This window comes from Vanessa cardui, chromosome 2 (genome assembly GCF_905220365.1).
Source record: "Vanessa cardui chromosome 2, ilVanCard2.1, whole genome shotgun sequence".
NCBI lineage: Eukaryota > Metazoa > Arthropoda > Insecta > Lepidoptera > Nymphalidae > Vanessa > Vanessa cardui.
In genome coordinates, this window is record NC_061124.1 from 6,517,326 (window position 1) to 6,538,365 (window position 21,040).

The 21,040-nt window shown below is 38.6% G+C and overlaps 1 protein-coding gene across 7 annotated transcripts in view; it reads left to right on the top strand.

Moving 5' to 3' along the window:
- LOC124537485 (guanine nucleotide-releasing factor 2) overlaps positions 1-17,171 on the top strand; it is a 41,465-nt gene extending 24,294 nt beyond the window's left edge. For 4 of the 7 annotated variants that reach the window (XM_047114390.1, XM_047114351.1, XM_047114358.1 and 1 more), the window contains 22 exons: positions 550-630; positions 968-1,098; positions 1,389-1,485; positions 1,622-1,729; positions 2,057-2,161; positions 2,825-2,935; positions 3,694-3,791; positions 4,795-4,818; positions 5,438-5,558; positions 5,859-5,963; positions 6,468-6,567; positions 6,976-7,071; positions 7,440-7,544; positions 7,908-8,112; positions 8,433-8,444; positions 9,287-9,446; positions 9,907-10,045; positions 10,120-10,377; positions 11,082-11,335; positions 11,765-11,896; positions 11,978-12,166; positions 13,510-17,171. In XM_047114390.1, the coding sequence (XP_046970346.1) occupies positions 550-630; positions 968-1,098; positions 1,389-1,485; positions 1,622-1,729; positions 2,057-2,161; positions 2,825-2,935; positions 3,694-3,791; positions 4,795-4,818; positions 5,438-5,558; positions 5,859-5,963; positions 6,468-6,567; positions 6,976-7,071; positions 7,440-7,544; positions 7,908-8,112; positions 8,433-8,444; positions 9,287-9,446; positions 9,907-10,045; positions 10,120-10,377; positions 11,082-11,335; positions 11,765-11,896; positions 11,978-12,166; positions 13,510-13,513 (2,635 nt within the window). In that variant the 3' untranslated portion in view covers positions 13,514-17,171. The remainder of the gene's footprint in view (positions 1-549; positions 631-967; positions 1,099-1,388; positions 1,486-1,621; positions 1,730-2,056; positions 2,162-2,824; positions 2,936-3,693; positions 3,792-4,794; positions 4,819-5,437; positions 5,559-5,858; positions 5,964-6,467; positions 6,568-6,975; positions 7,072-7,439; positions 7,545-7,907; positions 8,113-8,432; positions 8,445-9,286; positions 9,447-9,906; positions 10,046-10,119; positions 10,378-11,081; positions 11,336-11,764; positions 11,897-11,977; positions 12,167-13,509) is intronic. The other 3 variants (XM_047114383.1, XM_047114375.1, XM_047114366.1) reach the window with 3 other exon arrangements.
- Positions 17,172-21,040: the final 3,869 nt, after the last annotated feature.

Consider the following 21,040-nt stretch of genomic DNA (forward strand, 5'->3'; position numbering starts at 1 on the left):
CTTCCTTAAAATCAGAATTCATTAATTATACCAATAAAGTAACATTAAGGAAAAAAATACTACATAATATGTCAAATGTATACATATATGATAATTTCAATATAATTATTTCGATGTAATAAAAATTGTAACAAAAAATATTTTACATTCATGTAGATTTTTTCATGTCAAATATTTTAGTAACTAATTTATTTTATTAATAACCAGATGCCTTTGATTAATTTTTAAATATTTAATTTCATAAAATTAAATATATAAATACAGTTATGTTAAATTCATAGTCGTAAATAGTCAACTTTCAACCGATTAATAAAGCAATTAAATTATATTTCTTTTGTAGTTTGAATACTTTCTCTGTTCAATAAATACTACATTAATATTAAGTTTTATTAATTTAAATAAAACAAAATTTTAATTTAAGATTTTGAATATATTAGAAATTCTGTTTATCTCCACATTGCGTGACCTTGACATCGCCGTAATGAATTTCACTTTTCTCTGTATAATTTGACATCGGGTTTGGTTGGTTAAAGTGAAAGTTTATTGCAGGAAAATCGAGTTGGCCCCTCCTTTGCCGCCAAAGCGCAAGTCAGCAAACGACAACTCCTTACTAGGACTGTCCATAGACAGGTATAATTAGATATTATGTTTTAATTCTTTATGATCGCTTTCACTTCCCTTCTCGTCAGGGAAAGTGAAAATTATCTACGATAACGGTGCTCGCAACGCGAAATATTTTTTTTAAGGAATACATTCCATTCAATAATCATATAAACATACATGTATATGGGCGGACGCTTTTGCCTTTGAATGCGTTATTAATATTTGAATTCCATCGATCAAGCTTAGTGCGGGCTGCTGACCACTATCTTTTAAGATTTAAATAATGCTAATATTAAGTATGAACTACTTTAGATATTTAGTAGAACATATGTTTTAAGTTATGAATAACAAATTTTTTTTTTAGATTATCTCTCCAGTCCCACAGCAGTGGCTCTCTAGATTCAATGCTCAACGTGTCTAACGACGAAGACAGGAACACACATGATTCTATGAACCATGAAGTATTTGTTACTCCGCCTAACTCTGATTTAGTTGGTAAGTAACTTAAACTACATCACACTAAATTATAGCGTTATTGCTGTTTTTTGTAACATGTAACATAAACCAATAGAATTGATAAGGTACTAATTGTAATTCAGTTAGTTGTTGCATGTTATAAAGATTTATAAGATAATTTTCCAGTATTGTTAAGTCACAAATATGAAATTATTTGATCACGATTTAGTACGCTTACATTAAATTATTTTCTTTAATTTAATTTTAAGTAAAATTATAAGGGATTTATTTTGTTGATATGTTATAAAATATATTTTTATCGATAACAGGCATGTGCAGTTGCAATAATATGAATGAAATGCGCACTTCAGTGGAGTCACACGAGTCTCATATGAACAACGTCCACAGTCACTCCAACCACAATCGGTGAGTGAACAGTAGCCAGACCGTTCTAAACTCTGCAAGTTTTATTTATTCGATTGCATAACTTATAAATTTACTTTATCTTTCTCCTATATTTTTGTTCAGTCTATTTATTGTGCGTTTTTCTTTTAATTTAAAGTTTCTCCAACGAATCCGGTTTCGTGTCTGTCGGTCATTCGGAGATATCGACAGAACAGAGTTTCACATCGACATTCTCCTCGCATCACTACTCTAGTCATACGGACAGGTGACAAACAATGCACACACTTCACGTTTTGATCCGACACTTGTTTGTTTTATGTTGTACACTCACTTGTTTGCATTACATTTTCTATAGCACTGAGGGTATTTGATCTGGTATATAATATTATTGTAAAAATACTAATCGATATTTATTATTATTGTAAAAATACCCAACATTTTTTAAGTAAGTAAATAATTTATTCGATACAAAAAAAAGTATTAAAAATGATATGCCAGATGAAATTCCGAAACAATTAATAAATTTCACAATTAACTCGACTCACGTTTGTTTTCGATTGTCTCGTGTCATGCTTCCTGTTATTGTTTGCAGTACTTTTGAAAGTACAGAGTATGTGAGCGAAATGAAGTGCACTCTGCAGAGCGTTGAGGGCCGCATGTTCAGTGTGAACTCGGTGGCCGCGCACAACTCCTCAAAGTGAGTGTCGCTCGCCACATCTGTTTTACAGCTTTGTCACCTGGTTTTGACCATATTTAAACTTCGAACATTACACCGATTTGAATGTGATCCTTCCCGCCATACAGTTTTGAATTTAGTTTCACTTAAGATGAATGGTATAATGGATGGATTTTTTTATACTTTTTTTACTAATACGGTTTTTCATTTTTTGTATTATATTGGGATTTCGGCCTTGATTTAGTTGGCTGTCTATATAGTTTTTGATAAATCCATTAATATAATGTATAAAATGGAAAATATATATAGTGCGAAAGATTTAAGTGGTGTAAAGTTCAGTTATGAAATTGTAGAGCACAGTTTTATAAATAAAATAAAATAGACAGTGTTGTCACTAATATTCTTAACTAGTAGCACAAATTGCACGTTGCAAAGATGTATGTTTCATTTCCATTGCGCGTGGAGCAACGATAATAGATTTAATAGCAAACTTAGACGAAGTAGAGTAACATCTGAGTAAAGTAGTATGATAATTATCATCCATGTCGTAATTTTAAAAATAGAATATAATTTCGATTAAAGTAAGTTTTAGTCGTCGATGATTTTGTTATATGATATTTGAGAATTTTAGAATAAATATGGTGTGAATGTGGTCGTGATGGTGACACGTGCGCCTGTCGGCAGGCTGGCGAGCATCACGTCGGACGACAGCGAGACGCCGCCCGAGCTGCCCGTCAAGACGCGCCGCGCCGTGCGCGCCGACATGCAGCAGTACTTCCCCAACGTCGAGATCAGGTATATCGACTCATGTATATATATATATATATATATATAATTTATTTTTTATTTTTTTATGTTATAGTTTGGCGGACGAGCATATGGGCCACCTGATGGTAAATGGTCACCATCACCCATAGACAATGCCGCTGTAAGAAATATTAACTATTCCTTACATCGTCAATGTGCCACCAACCTTAGGAACTAAGATGGTATGTCCCTTGTGCCTGTAGTTACACTGGCTCACTCAATCTTCAAACCGGAACACAACAATACTGAGTACTGTTATTTGGCGGAAGAATAACTGATGAGTGGGTGGTACCTACCCAGACGGGCTAGCACAAAGCCCTACCACCAAGTAAATATATTATATTCATGTATTAGGAGTTCAGTAATCTTAGACATATTATGATAAGTAATAACATCACTAAATTATTTTATATAATAGAGTCCCCCGACCACGTTTGTGTGTCTGAATGTTCGCGATAAACTCCAAAACTACTGTACGGATTTTCATGCGGTTTCCACTAGTAGACAGAGGGATTTATGAGGAAGGTTGAGGTGTATAATTTATTAAGGTTTTTGTGTAAATAAGTTGAAATAGAACGACTAATGTTAAACACGTCGGAAAGAAACAAAAAAAGCAAATATAAATAAAAGGTAAAACTATAAAAATCAAACTTATATCCAACCGTGCAAAGCCGGGTCAAGCTTCTATTCTTCGTATATACAATAAATTAATTGTAAATTTACAAGCCAACCCTTTGCTCACACAGGAAGACGCCACCGTTCTCGCTGCACGACGCGCGACCGCACACTCTCGCAGAGCACAACCATCAACGCCCGCCGCCGCTGCCTCTCAAGAAGAAACACAGTCAGTATCTGTATAATAATAATGCGCCCACTGTTAGACATATATATATGTCTACAATATATATACTACATTTCATTAAAACTTGTACAATAGTCTTATAGATGTCTTGTACAGGAATTTCATAATAAACAGTAATTCAAAAGTACAGTATAATCCGTTTACGCTACGACTTATTTGAAAGTCGTTCTATCCGGATTGTACTGTAAAAATACTTAATATTTTTTACTTGGTTTTGGGTTTTTAAATAATTATTACAAGTTCTAATGAAATGCCTTGAAGCTTCGGGTGATCGGAAATATCAAAACGAATACTAATCATAATCCTTGAATAATAAATATTCTGCATATAGAATATAATAGCAATAACTACGAAAGTTCCTTTTTTATGTGTAAAAATTAATGATGTATAAATGGAGGTTTTAATATTAAATACTAGCTATCTGAGATCATTGTCGTCAAGTCCAAACTACGTTAGCATAAATAATTCTTGTGTTGTTGTTTTAGATGTATGTATGAATGTCACTATAGTCATGATTTTTGACTGCATGTAGCATATTTGTTGAAAGTGAGAATGTGGAATCTTTTCTATTTCACGAATCAATGCTATCTCTGAATATGTACACGACTTTCAAGCGTATGTGTGTCTAATTTTCTATTTCTAATTTGTCTAAAGTTCTTGAATATAATATGATGACCAAAATGTTTGTGTTGACGGTACCGTTTACTGTTTCACTTTGTCCTATATTAATGTTTGGCTACTGGGAATTTCTCAAAGGGACCAATAATAAAGTTGACACAGTTAATTCGGTTAAAGAAATAACTAATGATCTATATAAATGGCGTTTAAAGGTGTGTGGGGTACAAGTCTCTATTCTTTTATCTCGCATTTGTTATGATTAAGCCGAATTAACTGTCTCTCGTATGCCAATCGGGGTTTATTAATGTTTTAATAAAGTGGGGGTTATAACGGCATGTTTGTCTGTTGTGCCGGTGCGGCGCCGCAGTGTTTCAAAGCGTCGCGTACAGCGGTGAGTGGAATGCATGCTCGCTACGCCTCCCACAGCTCGCCAGACACGAGATGCCTCAGCCTAGCGCCGCTATACCCGAGGATACGGGGGCCCAATCAGTTGCTACATTGGCAGTATAAACGCGTTTGAGCCGCGCTACAAACTGATTATTTTATGACGTTACAATACTATGTCAATAATATAAAAGTAATTTATGAATTGTATATATATCGCATACGCATAAATAGACTCAATTTCAATCAAATTAAAGTCAGTCAACTGGTTGGACCGTTAGTATCTAAGTGTAATTTAGCGGTGATACTCGTCGACTCCAAATAGTTGGACGGATTGGAGAACATCATGTGCCTCTAGCTTTCACGATACATTTTAATAACAGTAAAACTGCTTGCTTATCACTTATGGCTTACACTGCTTTATTTTGTGTCAGTTATTAACGTAAACGGAATTTCGCATAGTTAATTATCACCTGAGATGATGAATGTACTTAACGCTTCATTACGGCGCCTTTGCTGTTTTATTAGGCGGCATAGAAGAACATGTTACGCATTTGTTACTAGACAACGTTTTTTTTGCCAATTTTATTTTGTCGTGATTTTATATTTCGAACTAATTTTTCCAGTAATGGCATACATGGAAATGTTTGGAAACTGCAGTCATACGCTCAACGCTCATCCTCCGATCAATCCAGAGGCGCCGCCGGATATGTTCCGGCATTCAATACACACATATAATTTGACGAGGTAACATTTTTATATTAAAATTTTGACATTTTGTATCAGTGTTCGCATACATACTAATTTATTGTGAAATTCGTTTATTGCATATGGTAAAGAAACTGTATTTCTTATCTAGGAAACAAATAATAAAATTAAACTCAGCTGATGACATTGTTAATTAACACATATTATATGTGGGTCAATGCACAATAAATCTTTAATCATTTGTTTATGAGTAAATTCCAGTAGTAACTAATGCGTGATTTAATTTTATTAGTCCTAATGTTTTTGTGCGTATTTGATAACGCGTGTATGTTTTTGTAGTGCGCAACATTCTAGTACGGGGACAATAAGTGTGGGTCACCACCAGATGCAAAGGACTATGGCTTCGTCGCTAACGGTTCAACACTTGAGTACACCGCCTTTGAGGTTTGTATTATATAATAATAAAATCAAAATATACTTTATTCTCATAGAGAATTGTAGAGAAAAGAGAGAACCTACAAGAAATTCTTGAATCATTTGTTTTACTAATTCAAATACACAGATAACTATATAGAAATCTATATAATATGCTACTCAAAAGCAATGAACACTCAATTTTCGCCTGTTTATCGACCTATTATCTTGTAAAAATTTATGTTTTATTTGATAAAGAGTTGTAACATAAACTTAAAATTGTTTATACTTGTAATTGTCGAATAATATTTGATTACTCTTTCAACTAGTATACAAAATCAACTTAAAATTATTTTAAAATGTTTTGTTTCCTTATCAATAATATTATTTTTTTAGTATTTCGATAGCCTTGTTATTATTTTGTACACTGTGAAAGCTTAAATAATTAATTATAGACTAAAGATATTGTTGCCAAATCATTTGGAACAACAATTATTTAGCGACTAAAAATATTGCTAAATATTTTATTAACAGTGGTTCTGAAGATTCCGTCAGTATGAAGACATCGAGTAGAACTAGTCCAGTACCCCCGGAGCCTCCAGCTCTGCCACCAAAGATGAATAAGACTAAACAGGTATAGTAAAGTAAAGTAAAGTAACAGCCTGTAAATATCCCACTGCTGAGATAAGGCCTCCTCTTCCATTAAGGAGAGGGGTTGGAACATATTCCACCGCGCTGTTCCAATGCGGGTTGGTGGAATGCACATGTGGCAGAATTTCGATGAAATTTGTCACATGCAGGTTTCCTCACGATGTTTTCCTTCACCGCTGAGCACGAGATGAATCATAAACACGATTAAGCACATACATATATACAGTGGTGCTTGCCTGGGTTTGAACCCGAAATCATCGGTTATGATGCGCGCGTTCTAACCGCTGGGCCATCTCAGATCGTACTATACTAAACAGGTATAGTACGTTCTTATACTAACTCTACATGAATGTATAGCGCATAGTGTTAATGATGTTTTTTGTTTATTCAGATATCAATGAATTCGAGTAATGAACTGCTACCCCCACCATCACCGCGGCCGTCGTCGAACAACAGTTCAGCTGATGAATCCATGCTCAATAACGTGGTACGCTATAATTTATGTTATGACGACCTCCACGGTCGAGTGGTGTGTACACCGGTTTTCATGGTTACGCCACTCTGAGGTCCCGGGTTCGATTCCTGGCCGAGTCGTTTAGATTACCATTAGCTTTCTATGTCGTCTTGGGTCTGGGTGTATGTGGTACCGTCGTTAATTCTGATTTCCATGACACAAGTGCTTCAGCTACTTACATTGGGATCAGAGTAATGTATGTGATGTTGTCTCATATTTATTTATTTTATTAATATTATTTTTTAATTGTCTTACTTGCTTTTTGTTTAAATAAAATAATGCACGTGCAGTCGATAATAAAGTCATAAAATCAGTTAAACAAATGCGTTTTCTGCTTATAGAGTACAGACGACTTGTATGTGAGTTCGTCATCCCCGGGCAAGTTTCCAGTTGATGAGGAGGAGTTAGATAGACTCGTGCCTCTGCCTTCTCCCGTGCCCTCGCAGGTATATTTATGCAAGTTAATACACATATGGATTAAAGCAATGACGTTCTAAACGACGTTCTATGACGACCTCCATGGTCGAGTGGTGTGTACACCGGTTTTCATGGGTACGCCATTCTGAGGTCCCGGGTTCGATTCCCGGCCGAGTCGATATAGATTACCATTAGTTTTCTATGTTGTCTTGGGTCTGGGTGTATGTGGTACCGTCGTTACTTCTGATTTCCATAACACAAGTGCTTCAGCTACTTACATTGGGATCAGAGTAATGCATGTGATGATGTCTCATATTTATTTATATTTATTTAAATCTTTAAAAATGATTATAAACTGGTCGTGCCTACAAAAACAATATCTATATTTGCAGAGAAGTGAAAGCAGCACTGAGCCCGTGCAACCGGTATCCGAGACAAATGACACAATCACATCCGACTCTGAAGATATTATCCTGCAGACGGATGTTAGTGGTTGGCTCCTTCTGAAGGGCACCACCAAAGAGGGCTCCGAAGTGCGCGAAGTCCGCGGTGGTCACCCGGACGCCCTAATAGTACTCGCCACTAAAGCTACCAAAGGTACTTTTTGTTATTTATTTTTTTTCAATATTTTTTTCTAAATCATTAGTCTTACCAAAATTGGGACATGGTTCAATAACTAATCACAATTGATGCCATATAATAAGTTAACTAATGTGGAGAAGGGATTTAAACATTCATTGGAAGATAACAAAGCATGTCATAGTATTATAATATAAAAAGAAAATATGATTATGGCACTAAGAAAATGAAAACTTTTTACTTTTATTTAAATAATAATAAAAAAAATTATATTTAAAAAAAAAAGAGAGAATTGGCATCGCTTCTAACCTCTTAACTTTCATGCTTTCACTTTACAGAAACGGACGAGTGTAAGTGAATCATAGTATGAGGGCTGACAGACACTAGCTGGTTGAATACTAATATTATTATTATAGCTTAGCTGGTCTCGCTTCATATGGTTTTTAGAGGCACTATTGATTTGTTAATTATATAAGTACTGTATTACTGGATATACTAAATTTACACGCGATTTGCTGGCGTTGAGACTCACACAACTAATTAAGAAAAGAGCATGATATATTTTAAATTTAGATAAAATATTTGTATTCGTATTTATGAATTATATAATGATAAATAGTAACAATAGCATAACGTTTGAAGCACACGGCTTTAGCTTAGCATTAGTGGGACACATTTTGTTTGAAATAGCTTTAGTGAGATTAGTTTGCAAACAAAATGGTGTTACCAGTGTGAAAATTTGGCTTGGCCTTTTTATAACGTTGATGTAAACGGTACAGAGAACATTTTTGTGATATTAGAAGCGTTATTACTGTATTAAGATACATTGTCTTAAATTTACGCGATTACACATTGAAATAAAAATAGGTATAACGGATTTGAATGGCGTATATTAATTATTTTTAACATACAGACGTTTCGAGCACTTTACAGCGTTCGTGGTCACGGGAAGACCAGTCTACCCGAACGAAACGTCGGGATGTTAAAAATAATTAATATACGCGATTCAAATCCGTTATAGCTATATTTATTAAGATACATTATTTGATTAATCAACTAATGTATGTGTTATGTATTTGTATATGGATTAAATCGGTAATTTAAAAAAAGAACACTTACTGTACTCGTCTACATCAGCTGTTAGCTCAAACAAGTTTAGCGGCCTGACCTCAGCACGCGTGTATGTGCGCAGATTTCGCGTACCAGGAGGCGTTCCTGGCGACGTACCGCACGTGGGTGCCGCCGGGCGAGCTAGTGCGCAAGTTGGTGCGGCGCGCGCACCACTACCGCCCGCGCCCGCACGAACTGCGCTCCACGCTCAGCCTGCTCACCCGGGTCGTGGCCGACCTCACGTGAGTACACCCTTATGTGGTGCTTGCTTTATACTGACTATATACAATGTCATCTCATATTAAATTGTTTATATAATGTATGAAACAAACAAAAAAACCCCGCTGAGTTTCTTTCGCCGGTTCTTCTCAGGTCAGGGTATTTACTTTTCCGAACCGGTGGTAGTGTTTCAGTTGACCATCAATTAGAAAGTGTAATGCTTCTATATTGAATAAAGTTATTTGAGTTTGAGTTAATTATCATCATATTCAGTATAGTCATTCTGTGCTGAAGGCATACACACTACTGCGCGCACTCAAAAGAGATTGTTATCTCATTATTCATGTTGCGAAAACTAAATTTGTTTTAATATTCAGGTCAATTCTTTATCATGAAATTATATTTAGTAGCTATTACGGCATTCAATACTGTAATGCCAACAAATCTCTTTAAGTTTTTCTATAAGATTATATTTATTTTTAGAATGGGTGACCTAGATCGAACGTTAATGCAAGAAATTATGGAATTCATTTATTGGCTTGTCGAAACGGAGGAGCTCCCTATATCAAAAGCTCTAAGACAAATACTAGTCGATAAACAGAAACAATTACATTTCCAAAATGTGAGTATTTACTGATACTACAGTGTGAATATTTTGAAAGTATAAATTAATATGTTTTTTTATTTAATTTCCAGACAAATAACAAATACGAATACGACATGCCCTGTTATGGTACCGTGTCCCTTCGTCGGGACACGTTACTAGACTTCAAAGCCAGTGAGTTAGCCGAGCAGATGACGTTGCTTGACTCGGCTCTATTCGTGCGTATAACGACTGCGGAGGTGCTCTCGTGGCCACGTGACCAGTCTGAGGAGAGCTCGCCCAATCTGACGAGGTTTACCGAGCACTTCAACAAGATGAGTTACTGGGCCCGCTCCAGGATACTAGAGCAAGTGAGTTTTTACTATAGTTTGTTCGCGTTAAGAATGCAGTGAGTTGTCATTTTACTCCGCCCCCTGACCAATCAAATCTTTTTTAACAGCAGGGTGAAGGTGTATGCATATTTGTGTTAAAATTCCAACAAATTATATTTGTTTTAATGACTACGTATAATGAATTTAAAAAATACACATTAAAATAAAAAATCTAATCGGGGTGTTTAATCAACAAAATTCTTAACACTATATACAATCGTTTGCGAATCTTGCCATCGTGATGTAGAAATTTACATATTTTGACATAACGTCATCTAGTAGCTATAGGTTACATTAATTATTACGTGTACAGCTTTAATAAATTAAATATAAATATATAAATAAAAAAAATTTAAATTATAAAAATAAAAATATCAGTTAATAATTAATTAAATGTGAACTTGACTTTGTAATTTGAAAAGATTTGATTGGTCAAAGGGGGCGGAGTCAGGCCGGTAAACAATGACAACTCACTGCATTCTTAACGCGAACAGACTATACTTTGTGAATCGATGAGGATAATACATCAACTAGATGCAATCAAAGTGAGCGTATTTTGTTAATAATTAAAATTGTGAGTAATATAGTAGTAATAGTAGAGAATCGACGATCCGTTGAAAGTTTACAACTATGTGTTGTGCACATTCTTCCGCAAGAGATTATAATACGCTCGCGTTCCACAGTACGAGGCGCGCGAGCGGGAGAAGTACGCGAGCAAGGTGCTGAAGGTGATGAAGGCCCTGCGCAAGCTGAACAACTTCAACTCGTACCTGGCGCTGGTGTCGGCGCTCGACTGCCCGCCCGTGCGCCGCCTGGGCTGGCCGCGCGCCGTGGCCGACGCGCTGCGCGACCACTGCGCGCTCATCGACTCCTCGCACTCCTTCCGCGCCTACCGCAACGCGCTCGCCGACACGCAGCCGCCCTGCATACCCTACATGTACGCCCATGACGCTCCCCCTCACACTAGATTGACTAGCACTTTATATAAATAAAATGTATTATTTGGGACCTAGATATGCAAACTAAGTAAGAGTCGAGATGGCCCAGTGGGTAGAACGCGTGCATCTTAACCGATGGTTGCGGGTTCAAACCCAGGCAAGCACCGCTGTTTCATGTGCTTAATTTGTCTTTATAATTCATCTCGTGCTCAGCGGTGAAGGAAAACATCGTGAGGAAACCTGCATGTGACAAATTTCATAGAAATTCTGCCACATGTGTATTCCACCAACCCGCATTGGAACAGCGTGGTGGAATATGTTCCAAACCTTCTCGTCAAAAGGAGAGGAGGCCTTTAGCCCAGCAGTGGGAATTTACAGGCTGTTGTTGTTGTTGTTATGCAATCTTATTGTTTCATATATTTTCACAGTGGCCTCTTCCTTCAAGATCTTACGTTCGTACACGTGGGTAACCCGGATTTGCTCCCCGATGGCAGCATTAACTTCACGAAACGATGGCAGCAGTATAATATAATGGAAAACATGAAGCGTTTCCACAAGGAGTGAGTCCTCTGAGACATATTTAATTGCGCTTTCCGTTCAAATCGAACAAAACACTAAGCGAATATTAATTTACTTTCCAGACAGTACAAGTTCAAGAAGAACGAGCGCATCCAGGCCATGTTCAACGAGTTCGACGACGTGCTGAGCGAGGAGACCATGTGGCAGATCTCGGAGACCATCAAGCCGCGCGGCGGGCGCTCGCGCAACGCGTCCGCGCCCTCGCCGCCCGCCGCGCCGCCCGCGCCGCCCGTCGCCGCCACGGCCGCCACGTGCGTACCCACACACTCCCACACACTCACACACTCGTCTGTACCCGCACACTCGTCTGTACCCACACACTCGTCTGTACCCACACACTCGTCTGTACCCACACACTCGTCTGTACCCACACACTCGTCTGTACCCACACACTCGTCTGTACCCACACACTCGTCTGTACCCACACACCACTCGTATGTACCCACACACTCGTCTGTACCCACACACCACTCGTCTGTACCCACACACTCGTCTTTACCCACACACTCGTCTGTACCCACACACTCGTCTGTACCCACACACCACTCGTCTGTACCCACACACTCGTCTGTACCCACACACTCGTCTGTACCCACACACCACTCGTCTGTACCCACACACTCGTCTGTACCCACACACTCGTCTGTACCCACACACTCGTCTGTACCCACACACTCGTCAGTACCCACACACTCGTCTGTACCCACACACTCGTCAGTACCCACACACTCGTCTGTACCCACACACTCGTCAGTACCCACACACTCGTCTGTACCCACACACTCGTCAGTACCCACACACTCGTCAGTACCCACACACTCGTCTGTACCCACACACTCGTCTGTACCCACACACTCGTCAGTACCCACACACTCGTCTGTACCCACACACTCGTCAGTACCCACACACTCGTCTGTACCCACACACTCGTCAGTACCCACACACTCGTCTGTACCCACACACTCGTCTGTACCCACACACTCGTCAGTACCCACACACTCGTCTGTACCCACACACTCGTCAGTACCCACACACTCGTCTGTACCCAAATCTCGCTACCTTGCGCCTTTTCAGTATAGCGAGAGAATAGAGTGGTCTATGCAACTTTTTAGCTCACAAAAACTGAACGACTGATTACGCTTATTTTGAGCATTTGCTATTTTGAATAGCAAATGCTGTGAGTCGAGATGGCCCAGTGGTTAGAACGCGTGCATCTTAACCGATGATTGCGGGTTCAAACCCAGGCAAGCACCGCTGATTCATGTGCTTAATTTGTCTTTATAATTCATCTCGTGCTCAGCGGTGAAGGAAAACATCGTGAGGAAACCTGCATGTAACAAATTTCATAGAAATTCTGCCACATGTGTATTCCACCAACCCGCATTGGAACAGCGTGGTGGAATATGTTCCAAACCTTCTCCTCAAAGAGAGAGGAGGCCTTCAGCCTAGCAGTGGGAATTTACAGGCTGTTGTTGTTGTTGTTGTTGTTGCTATTTTGAATATTAGATGTAATTGAACGAATGTCGTATATATTGAGTGTGACACGATCGTGACATTTATGATTATACTATATTATACTTGTTTCTTTTCGCAGGTAAAACGAACCAAATCCAAAGAATAAAGATGGAGAAGAAAGAGAAGAAACGACTCGACATAAATGTGAGATTTTATCTATGAGGAATTGTTTAAATTAGATAAAATATTGTGATTATCTGTCCTAAAATGGCCTAATTATTTTTAGTGTATTTATTGGTAAATGCGATTAAAACTGTGATTGGTCCGATTGTGTATAGAACGCTTAAAACATGTTAGCTTACTAGCACTTGGTTTGAGACTTTACTGTATAATATTTGAAATCTATATTACCAACACAATTTGTATCATAAAAAGTCAAAACGATGAGCGCTAATATTAATTAACGTGATCTGGAACCAAATCAATAATTGTCATCATATAAAGTCAAATTGATCATAAAAATTCAAATCGTATCAATTTATTGGAAAGATATCTTTGAATAATCCCTATCAGTATTCCTACCGTTACTGGCATACATATCAGCATGTGACTTGCATAGTTTCTTACAATGAAATACGACGCATAGAATAGTATAACTGATATTCTTCTAGTTGTTGTGATTTGCCATTGATGTCATAATATTTCAAACATAATTTATACACAGACTTCGAAAGCTAAATTTCAATACATCGAATTAGAGGAATCCTTTGAAATTTGTAAGTAGTCGACGAGTTGCTATATAATTAGTGATAGTGTTAAGCGTAGCGCATGGTGAAACTAATTTCATGAAATTTGTATTTAATGATAAATAATCAACATATAGTGATTACTGAAAGTGCATTTTATATAAACATTATAAATCTTTCGCTGTTATGGTAGTATTGTGTATTTGTATCTACATTTCAGAAAATTTCGACTTGTTATGTGATATTTGAATTGCGAAAAAATTTGTAATGTCAGTTAAATTATACATAACGTAACGTGCACATTCTGCCTTAGTGAATAAGAAATGGGACAATTCCTTTAAAATCCAGAAAGAATAGAAATTGTTTACAATGTCATAAGGACAGACAGACTTTCACAATCAGTGTCAATCTCAATTGAACAAAATTAGCAATGAAAATAATTAATTGAAATTACAGTTAAAATGTATTACAGAAATGTACGCCTTTGTAGATTAAGATTATAATGACATACTGTTAACTTATATGAACCGTTTGAATGACAAGGAGCAAGGAAGTTATAGAGGTTGAAAAATGTTTGAAATTGTATACATCTAGTCAAATGGGGCTTCCATAGCTAATAATGGTACTGAACACGACCCCGTGCTATTTTTCACGAAATAATCAACTATACATATCAATAATATTGTGTGCCAAATGTCGATATCGAGAAATGTCCCATTTCAAATAGAAATATATATTTTCGAAAAGTTTGCAGTTATTTTCATAGTACAAGTGACTGACCAGAGTTAGGTGCATATTAAGTTATTGTTTCATCTTTCACTTACGTTCGTCTGGTCGGTCGTAGAGATGTGTAAAAATGCTACTGCAACATACTTAGGTCAGTTAAGGTTGGTTCTCGCTATTCTATTTTATAAATAAATTTACATACTGTGTATTTGTAATAATCGAACATTTAGTGCGTCTTCGCAAATTGTTTAGATAGCTTAATAAAAAAAAAAGATTATTGAGAGAATTCAAGCACTAATGCTACGTGTCAACTGATAGTTTCACATTTAGTTTTTATAATGCGACAATCTGAACAGTCGATGTACTGAGACGGCGAGATTTGCGTCTCGGCCCTCGTTGTGGTTTTTGCAAAGCTCGAGACGGCAACACAGCTTATATACTGCAGATTTCATTTATACTAAGTATATTATGCGACGCAATATTTTACGCGTGTTCTAATAATAAAATTTGATACATATTATTATTTTTGATAATCAGAAATTATATTTTTCCTATAAATTGTCGCCTCCAAGGTGACAAAATGTTTACGAGAAATCATACTTTTGAGATCTAAACTTGTTTATTAACGGAAGTGTTTGTGTCATTTTACTATTTATTAAAAGCTTAGGACGCAGCCAAGGATCTATTGTAGCGATAGACTAATTAGTAAACGATTGTTTCTATTTATAATAGAATTTTTCTATGGGAGTAATGCATAGATACAATAAACGTTTTTAAATGGTAATTAGCGATAATACAAAATAATCGTACACGGTTTAATTGATTTGCCTTAAGACGATCGAGTCTTGAAATAGCAATAATTTTTTTTATCGTAGAATCGCTGCACATTTGTGATAACGATCACTCGTTCGAGTGCCGCTTACTACTCGGTTGACGTCCTCTATACGTAGACAAATTTTATATTAGAGAAATATTAGCCTTAAGCGTACATAAACCCCATTTATCCGCCGGATCATTGCGGATACGATTACGTCTTTGGTCGCTATTATAATAGTAAGACGTTAATTCATTTTCGATGAACTATTAACGTAAACGATACGAGTAGCTCGTCGGAGACAAAACACTTTGTGTTTATGTTGTGTTATTGTGACAGACCTCGCCGAGTATTCCATCGTCGACCATGGAGATAGTGATGTGATTAGATAAATTAATTTATTCAATAAATAAATTATTGAAATTTTATAAGCAGCCGATGTTATTTTATTTAATTATATTATTTATCGATCCCGAGGTTTGTCACGATATCGTTTATTTCGAAATGTTTAGGCATAGTTGTCATGACACGGTATGATGTATTTCGCAGTGTAGTTCGATAATGTAACAACAACGATCTGGTAGTGTTGTATCTTTTGGGATAAACAGCCCACGCAATAAATAACTAGACCAATATTTAGAATATTTTACAGTGCTTTATTGATACGATGTGCTGATATTGTAATTTGTATGTAAAAATAATTTGAACCGTAGTTAAGTTGGTAGGTATGTTACCATTTTTATGATTGTTTTTTTTTTTTTGACCTATTTCGTAGCGTTTTAAAGAGACCGTCACTATTGAAGACTAAATCCATAAACGAAATTAACAAAGGCTATTTATTATTATAATTATAAAAAAGAAGATAATTCGTAGCCAATTATTTATAAATGAAACGATTAGTCCAATATCGATAGTCACTTTTAAAAGATACGTAAGGAGGTCGCTTGTATCGTATATATTTATTTAGCGTACCGTAATATTCTGTAACATTTTGGTACATAATTAATTGAAATATATTAAAGACTGCCTAAATTAATAACTCAGTATAATTGATGTGTAAACTAGCGACAGCGTTTCTTCGAACGTCTTCATTATATCACTGTAGTTGTTTGTTACTACAAGTATTTAGAGAGAATCGCCTATTACGAAGGTATTGTAGTTTCTATGGTAATTGTTTAGTAGCGATGTCGATATTTATTGATTTTATTTTATAACGATGTCACTTTAGAACAGCTTACATTGTTGTATTAGCAAGTTCAGTATTATGTTTAAAGTAATGCCATACTTGTATCAAATGGATTTATATTATTTCGTTTTATATGCGATTGTTTACTTATACGTTTACTTTAGTATTTTTTTTATACATAAATACGATTTATTTGTACATTTCTCTTAATTAGTTTCGCGTAACATTGTATCTGAATTGCATGCTTATTTGTACAGTTTACATTTGTGTGTCAAGTTTTCTTTGTAATTATTTTGTAATATAAATATAGCACGTTATTTACAATCTGATAAAGTCTGTTGTTTTATTTATTTTTGTCTCGTGTATATATTCAAATAATGGTATCGAATGATTTTAATGATGTCCTGACTGATTTGGTCACCTTGGCTTGCCTTACGGGGAGACCAGACGAGTACGCAGGACGTAAATAAACAACTGGGTGCGCAAACATAGGTACACTATATTCCCTCACTCTTAAAAGCCAATTTGGCGATAAATTTGATACGATTGAAAAAAAATTAGGCCCAGGCACAACGGCTTAACGATGCATTTACAATCGCCGACTCCGGGCTGTTACTGAGAATTTTTTCGACAGAAAACTCAATAGCTTTGTATGATTCCGAAAACGATCGTGATATTTTTTATTGTCATTACAACAACAACAGCCTGTAAATTCCCACTGCTGGGCTAAAGGCCTCCTCTCCCTTTGAGGTGAACGTTTGGAACATATTCCACCACGCTGTTCCAATGTGGGTTGGTGGAATACACATGTGGCAGAATTTCTATGAAATTTGTCACATGCAGGTTTCCTCACGATGTTTTCCTTCACCGCTGAGCACGAGATGAATTATAAAGACGGCGCTTGCCTGGGTTTCAACCCGCAATCATCGGTTAAGATGCACGCGTTCTAACCACTGGGCCATCTCGACTCTTGTCATTACACATATCACGCATCACGTAGACATAGTTACCAGCATCGTGCCGTTAGATATATGTATATATGCTTTATACCACAGACTAGGTACGAAAACTTTCAAATCTTTCACTTTTACAGTTTTAGTAATCCAATCCAATCCAATCCATCAGCCCATTTCCGTCCACTGCTGGACATAGGCCTCTCCAATTGCACGCCACTGAGATCGTTCTTGGGCTACTCGCATCCAGCTCCTGCCAGCCGTCTTGCGTAAGTCGTCACTCCACCGTGCCCGAGGACGTCCTACACTACGTTTGCCGAGACGCGGTCTCCACTCTAGAACACGTTTCCCCCAACGGTTATCGGTTCTGCGGCAAATATGGCCAGCCCACTGCCACTTCAGCTTACTAATCCGGTGGGCTATGTCGATGACTTTGGTTCTCTGGTGGATCGCCTCATTTCTGATACGATCCCGCAGAGAAACGCCGAGCATAGCCCTTTCCATAGCACGCTGAGCGACTTTAAACTGGTGGACCAGCCTTGCCGTAAGTGTCCACGTTTCGGCTCCGTATGTCATGACGGGTAGGACGCACTGGTTGAAGACTTTTGTTTTAAGGCACTGTGGGATCGACGATGTAAAGATTCGACGTAATTTTCCAAACGCTGCCCAACCTAGCTGAATTCTTCTATTCACCTCGTCCTCAAGGTTGTTTCTACCAAATCGCAGAGTCTGCCCAAGATAGACATATTTTTGAACAACTTCGAGGACGGTACCGTGTATCGCAATCGGTTCCGGTAGAACATGTTCATTGAACATGACCTTGGTTTTATCCAAGTTCATCCGTAGGCCGATACGCATAGAAGAATCAGCCAGATCGTTCAGCATTTGTTGTAGGTCCTGCAGCGTTTCTGCTACGATGACGATGTCGTCCGCGAATCTCAAGTGAGAGATGTATTCGCCATTGATGTTGATGCCACGTCCTTTCCAGTTCAGCGTCTTGAACATATCCTCCATTGCATTAGTGAACAATTTGGGGGAAATAACGTCCCCTTGTCTCACTCCTCGATGCAATGGTATGGGATTTGTTTGCTGATTCTGTACTCGGACGGACATGGTGGCGGCTTCGTAGATACATTTCATCACTTGGATATATCGCCAATCAACTTGGCAACGCTGCAGGGACTCCAGAACAGCCCAGATTTCAACCGAGTCAAAGGCCTTCTCATAGTCCACGAATGCAAGGCCGATTATACTCTTGGAACTTCTGTATAATCTGCCTCACTGTGTGGATGTGGTCTATGGTGGCGTATCCGGTCCGAAACCCGGCCTGTTCTGGGGGTTGGAATTCGTCGAATCTTCGCGCAAGACGGTTCGTGATCACTCTTGAAAACAGCTTACAGACGTGACTCAGTAGGGATATGGGACGATAGTTCTTCAGCAGGGTTTTGTCTCCCTTTTTGAAGAACAGGACGACCACACTCCTACTCCACGCCTCCGGAGTTCTCCCTTCGAAGAGGACAGAGTTAAAAAGCTTTTGGAGTTCCTTGAGTACCAGATTACCTCCTGCTTTTAATAACTCTATAGTAATACCGTCCTGTCCAGGGGCTTTTCCATTTTTAAGCTGTTTAAGAGCAATCTCGATTTCGCCAACACTGACTTCAGGCAGGTCTTCTGAGAAATGGCGTGTTAATGTAGCTCTAGAATCCTCATTTTCGGGATCAGGTCGAGGTGCATGCGATGCGTATAATTGGCCGTAGAAGTCCTCTACTTCCGAAAGAACTGCCGGCTTGGAAGAAACGACTTCTCCACTTGATGTGGTCAACTTCGTCAGGTGGCTCCTTCCAAGAGATTGTACGAACACCTTAGACCCCCGATTCTGCTCGATTGCTCTTTCAATCGTAAGAGTATTGGAGCACCGGAGGTCGTGTCGTACGCGCTTGCTGATCTCTCGGTTTAGTTGCCACTTCTCTGACGAAGTGACAGATGGGTTTTCACGTCGTTTCTTCATTAGCCCTAAGGTCTCTTCTGAAAGTTTGGACTTCCTGCCCTTACGCTGCATGCCAAAAAATCTTGTACCTTCTTCCCTGAGAATTCGAACTACATTTTCTAGGGTCTGGTTTACGTCTGTTGTGGTTTTCACGGCAGCGAATCGGTTCTCCAGGTTTGACTGGAACGTTTCAGATCCCGCAATGGGTTGGAGCAGCTTTGGTCGGAGCGTGGACTTCATCAAACGGACGCGCTCGGCCCTAAAATCGATATTCAGAGAGCCTCGGACAAGTCGGTGATCACTACCGGTATTGAACCTGTTGATCACAGAGACGTCTCTGAATATGTGCCTCTTGTCTGTCATGATGAAGTCTATCTCATTTTTGGTCATAGTATCGGGGCTTTGCCACGTCCACTTCCTTTGGGGCTGTTTCTTGAAGAAGGAGTTCATCAAGAAGAGCCCCCCCCGTTCGAGGAAGTTGACATGCATTTGCCCCCTATGATTCCTACTTCCAAATCCATGGGGTCCTACTACCGATTCGCTGCAATTCTGTACTCCCACTTTAGCGTTAAAGTCCCCCATGACAACGTTGTAGTGGGTTTTCGTGGTGAAGTGGAGGGCCCTCGATATATCATCGAATAATTCTTCCACTTCATCGTCCGAGTGTGTCGAGGTCGGTGCGTACGCTTGCACTACCTTGAGGCTGTACCTCTCGGTGAGCTTTATTATGAGGTACGCAACCCTGTTCGACACACTGGAGATTTCCACAACGTTGTCAGCTAGGGACTTATTTACCAGAAACCCAACGCCACCTTGGGATTGTTGGTCTCCCTCTCGGAAGTACATTAGGTGGCCCGAATCGAGGGTTACGGTGTCCTCTCCCTCTCTCCGGACTTCACATAATCCTAATATGTGCCACCTAATTTTCCCAAGTTCTACCTCAAGTTGCGCCAGATGCGAGTCAAGCCGTAGCGTGCGTCCGTTGTACGTCGCAAGGGTCAGTCGGTTGTGGTGGCCTCCCGTAGCCCGGTGATTCTTAGCACCCCCCGTCCCGCCGTTACTATCATCGCCACCATGACGAGGAATAGCGGGGCTGCCGGGAACTGGGGGCCGTGGCTTGTGTGAGTGCTGCATATAGAGGATATTGCCCATAATCGCCACGCTGGGCAGGCGTGTTGGCGATCGCAGAACGTAGCTACTCGCACCGGTGACGCTGCTGCCCGTCACCGGCCTGTGGTATTTAGCTACGTTTATTTTG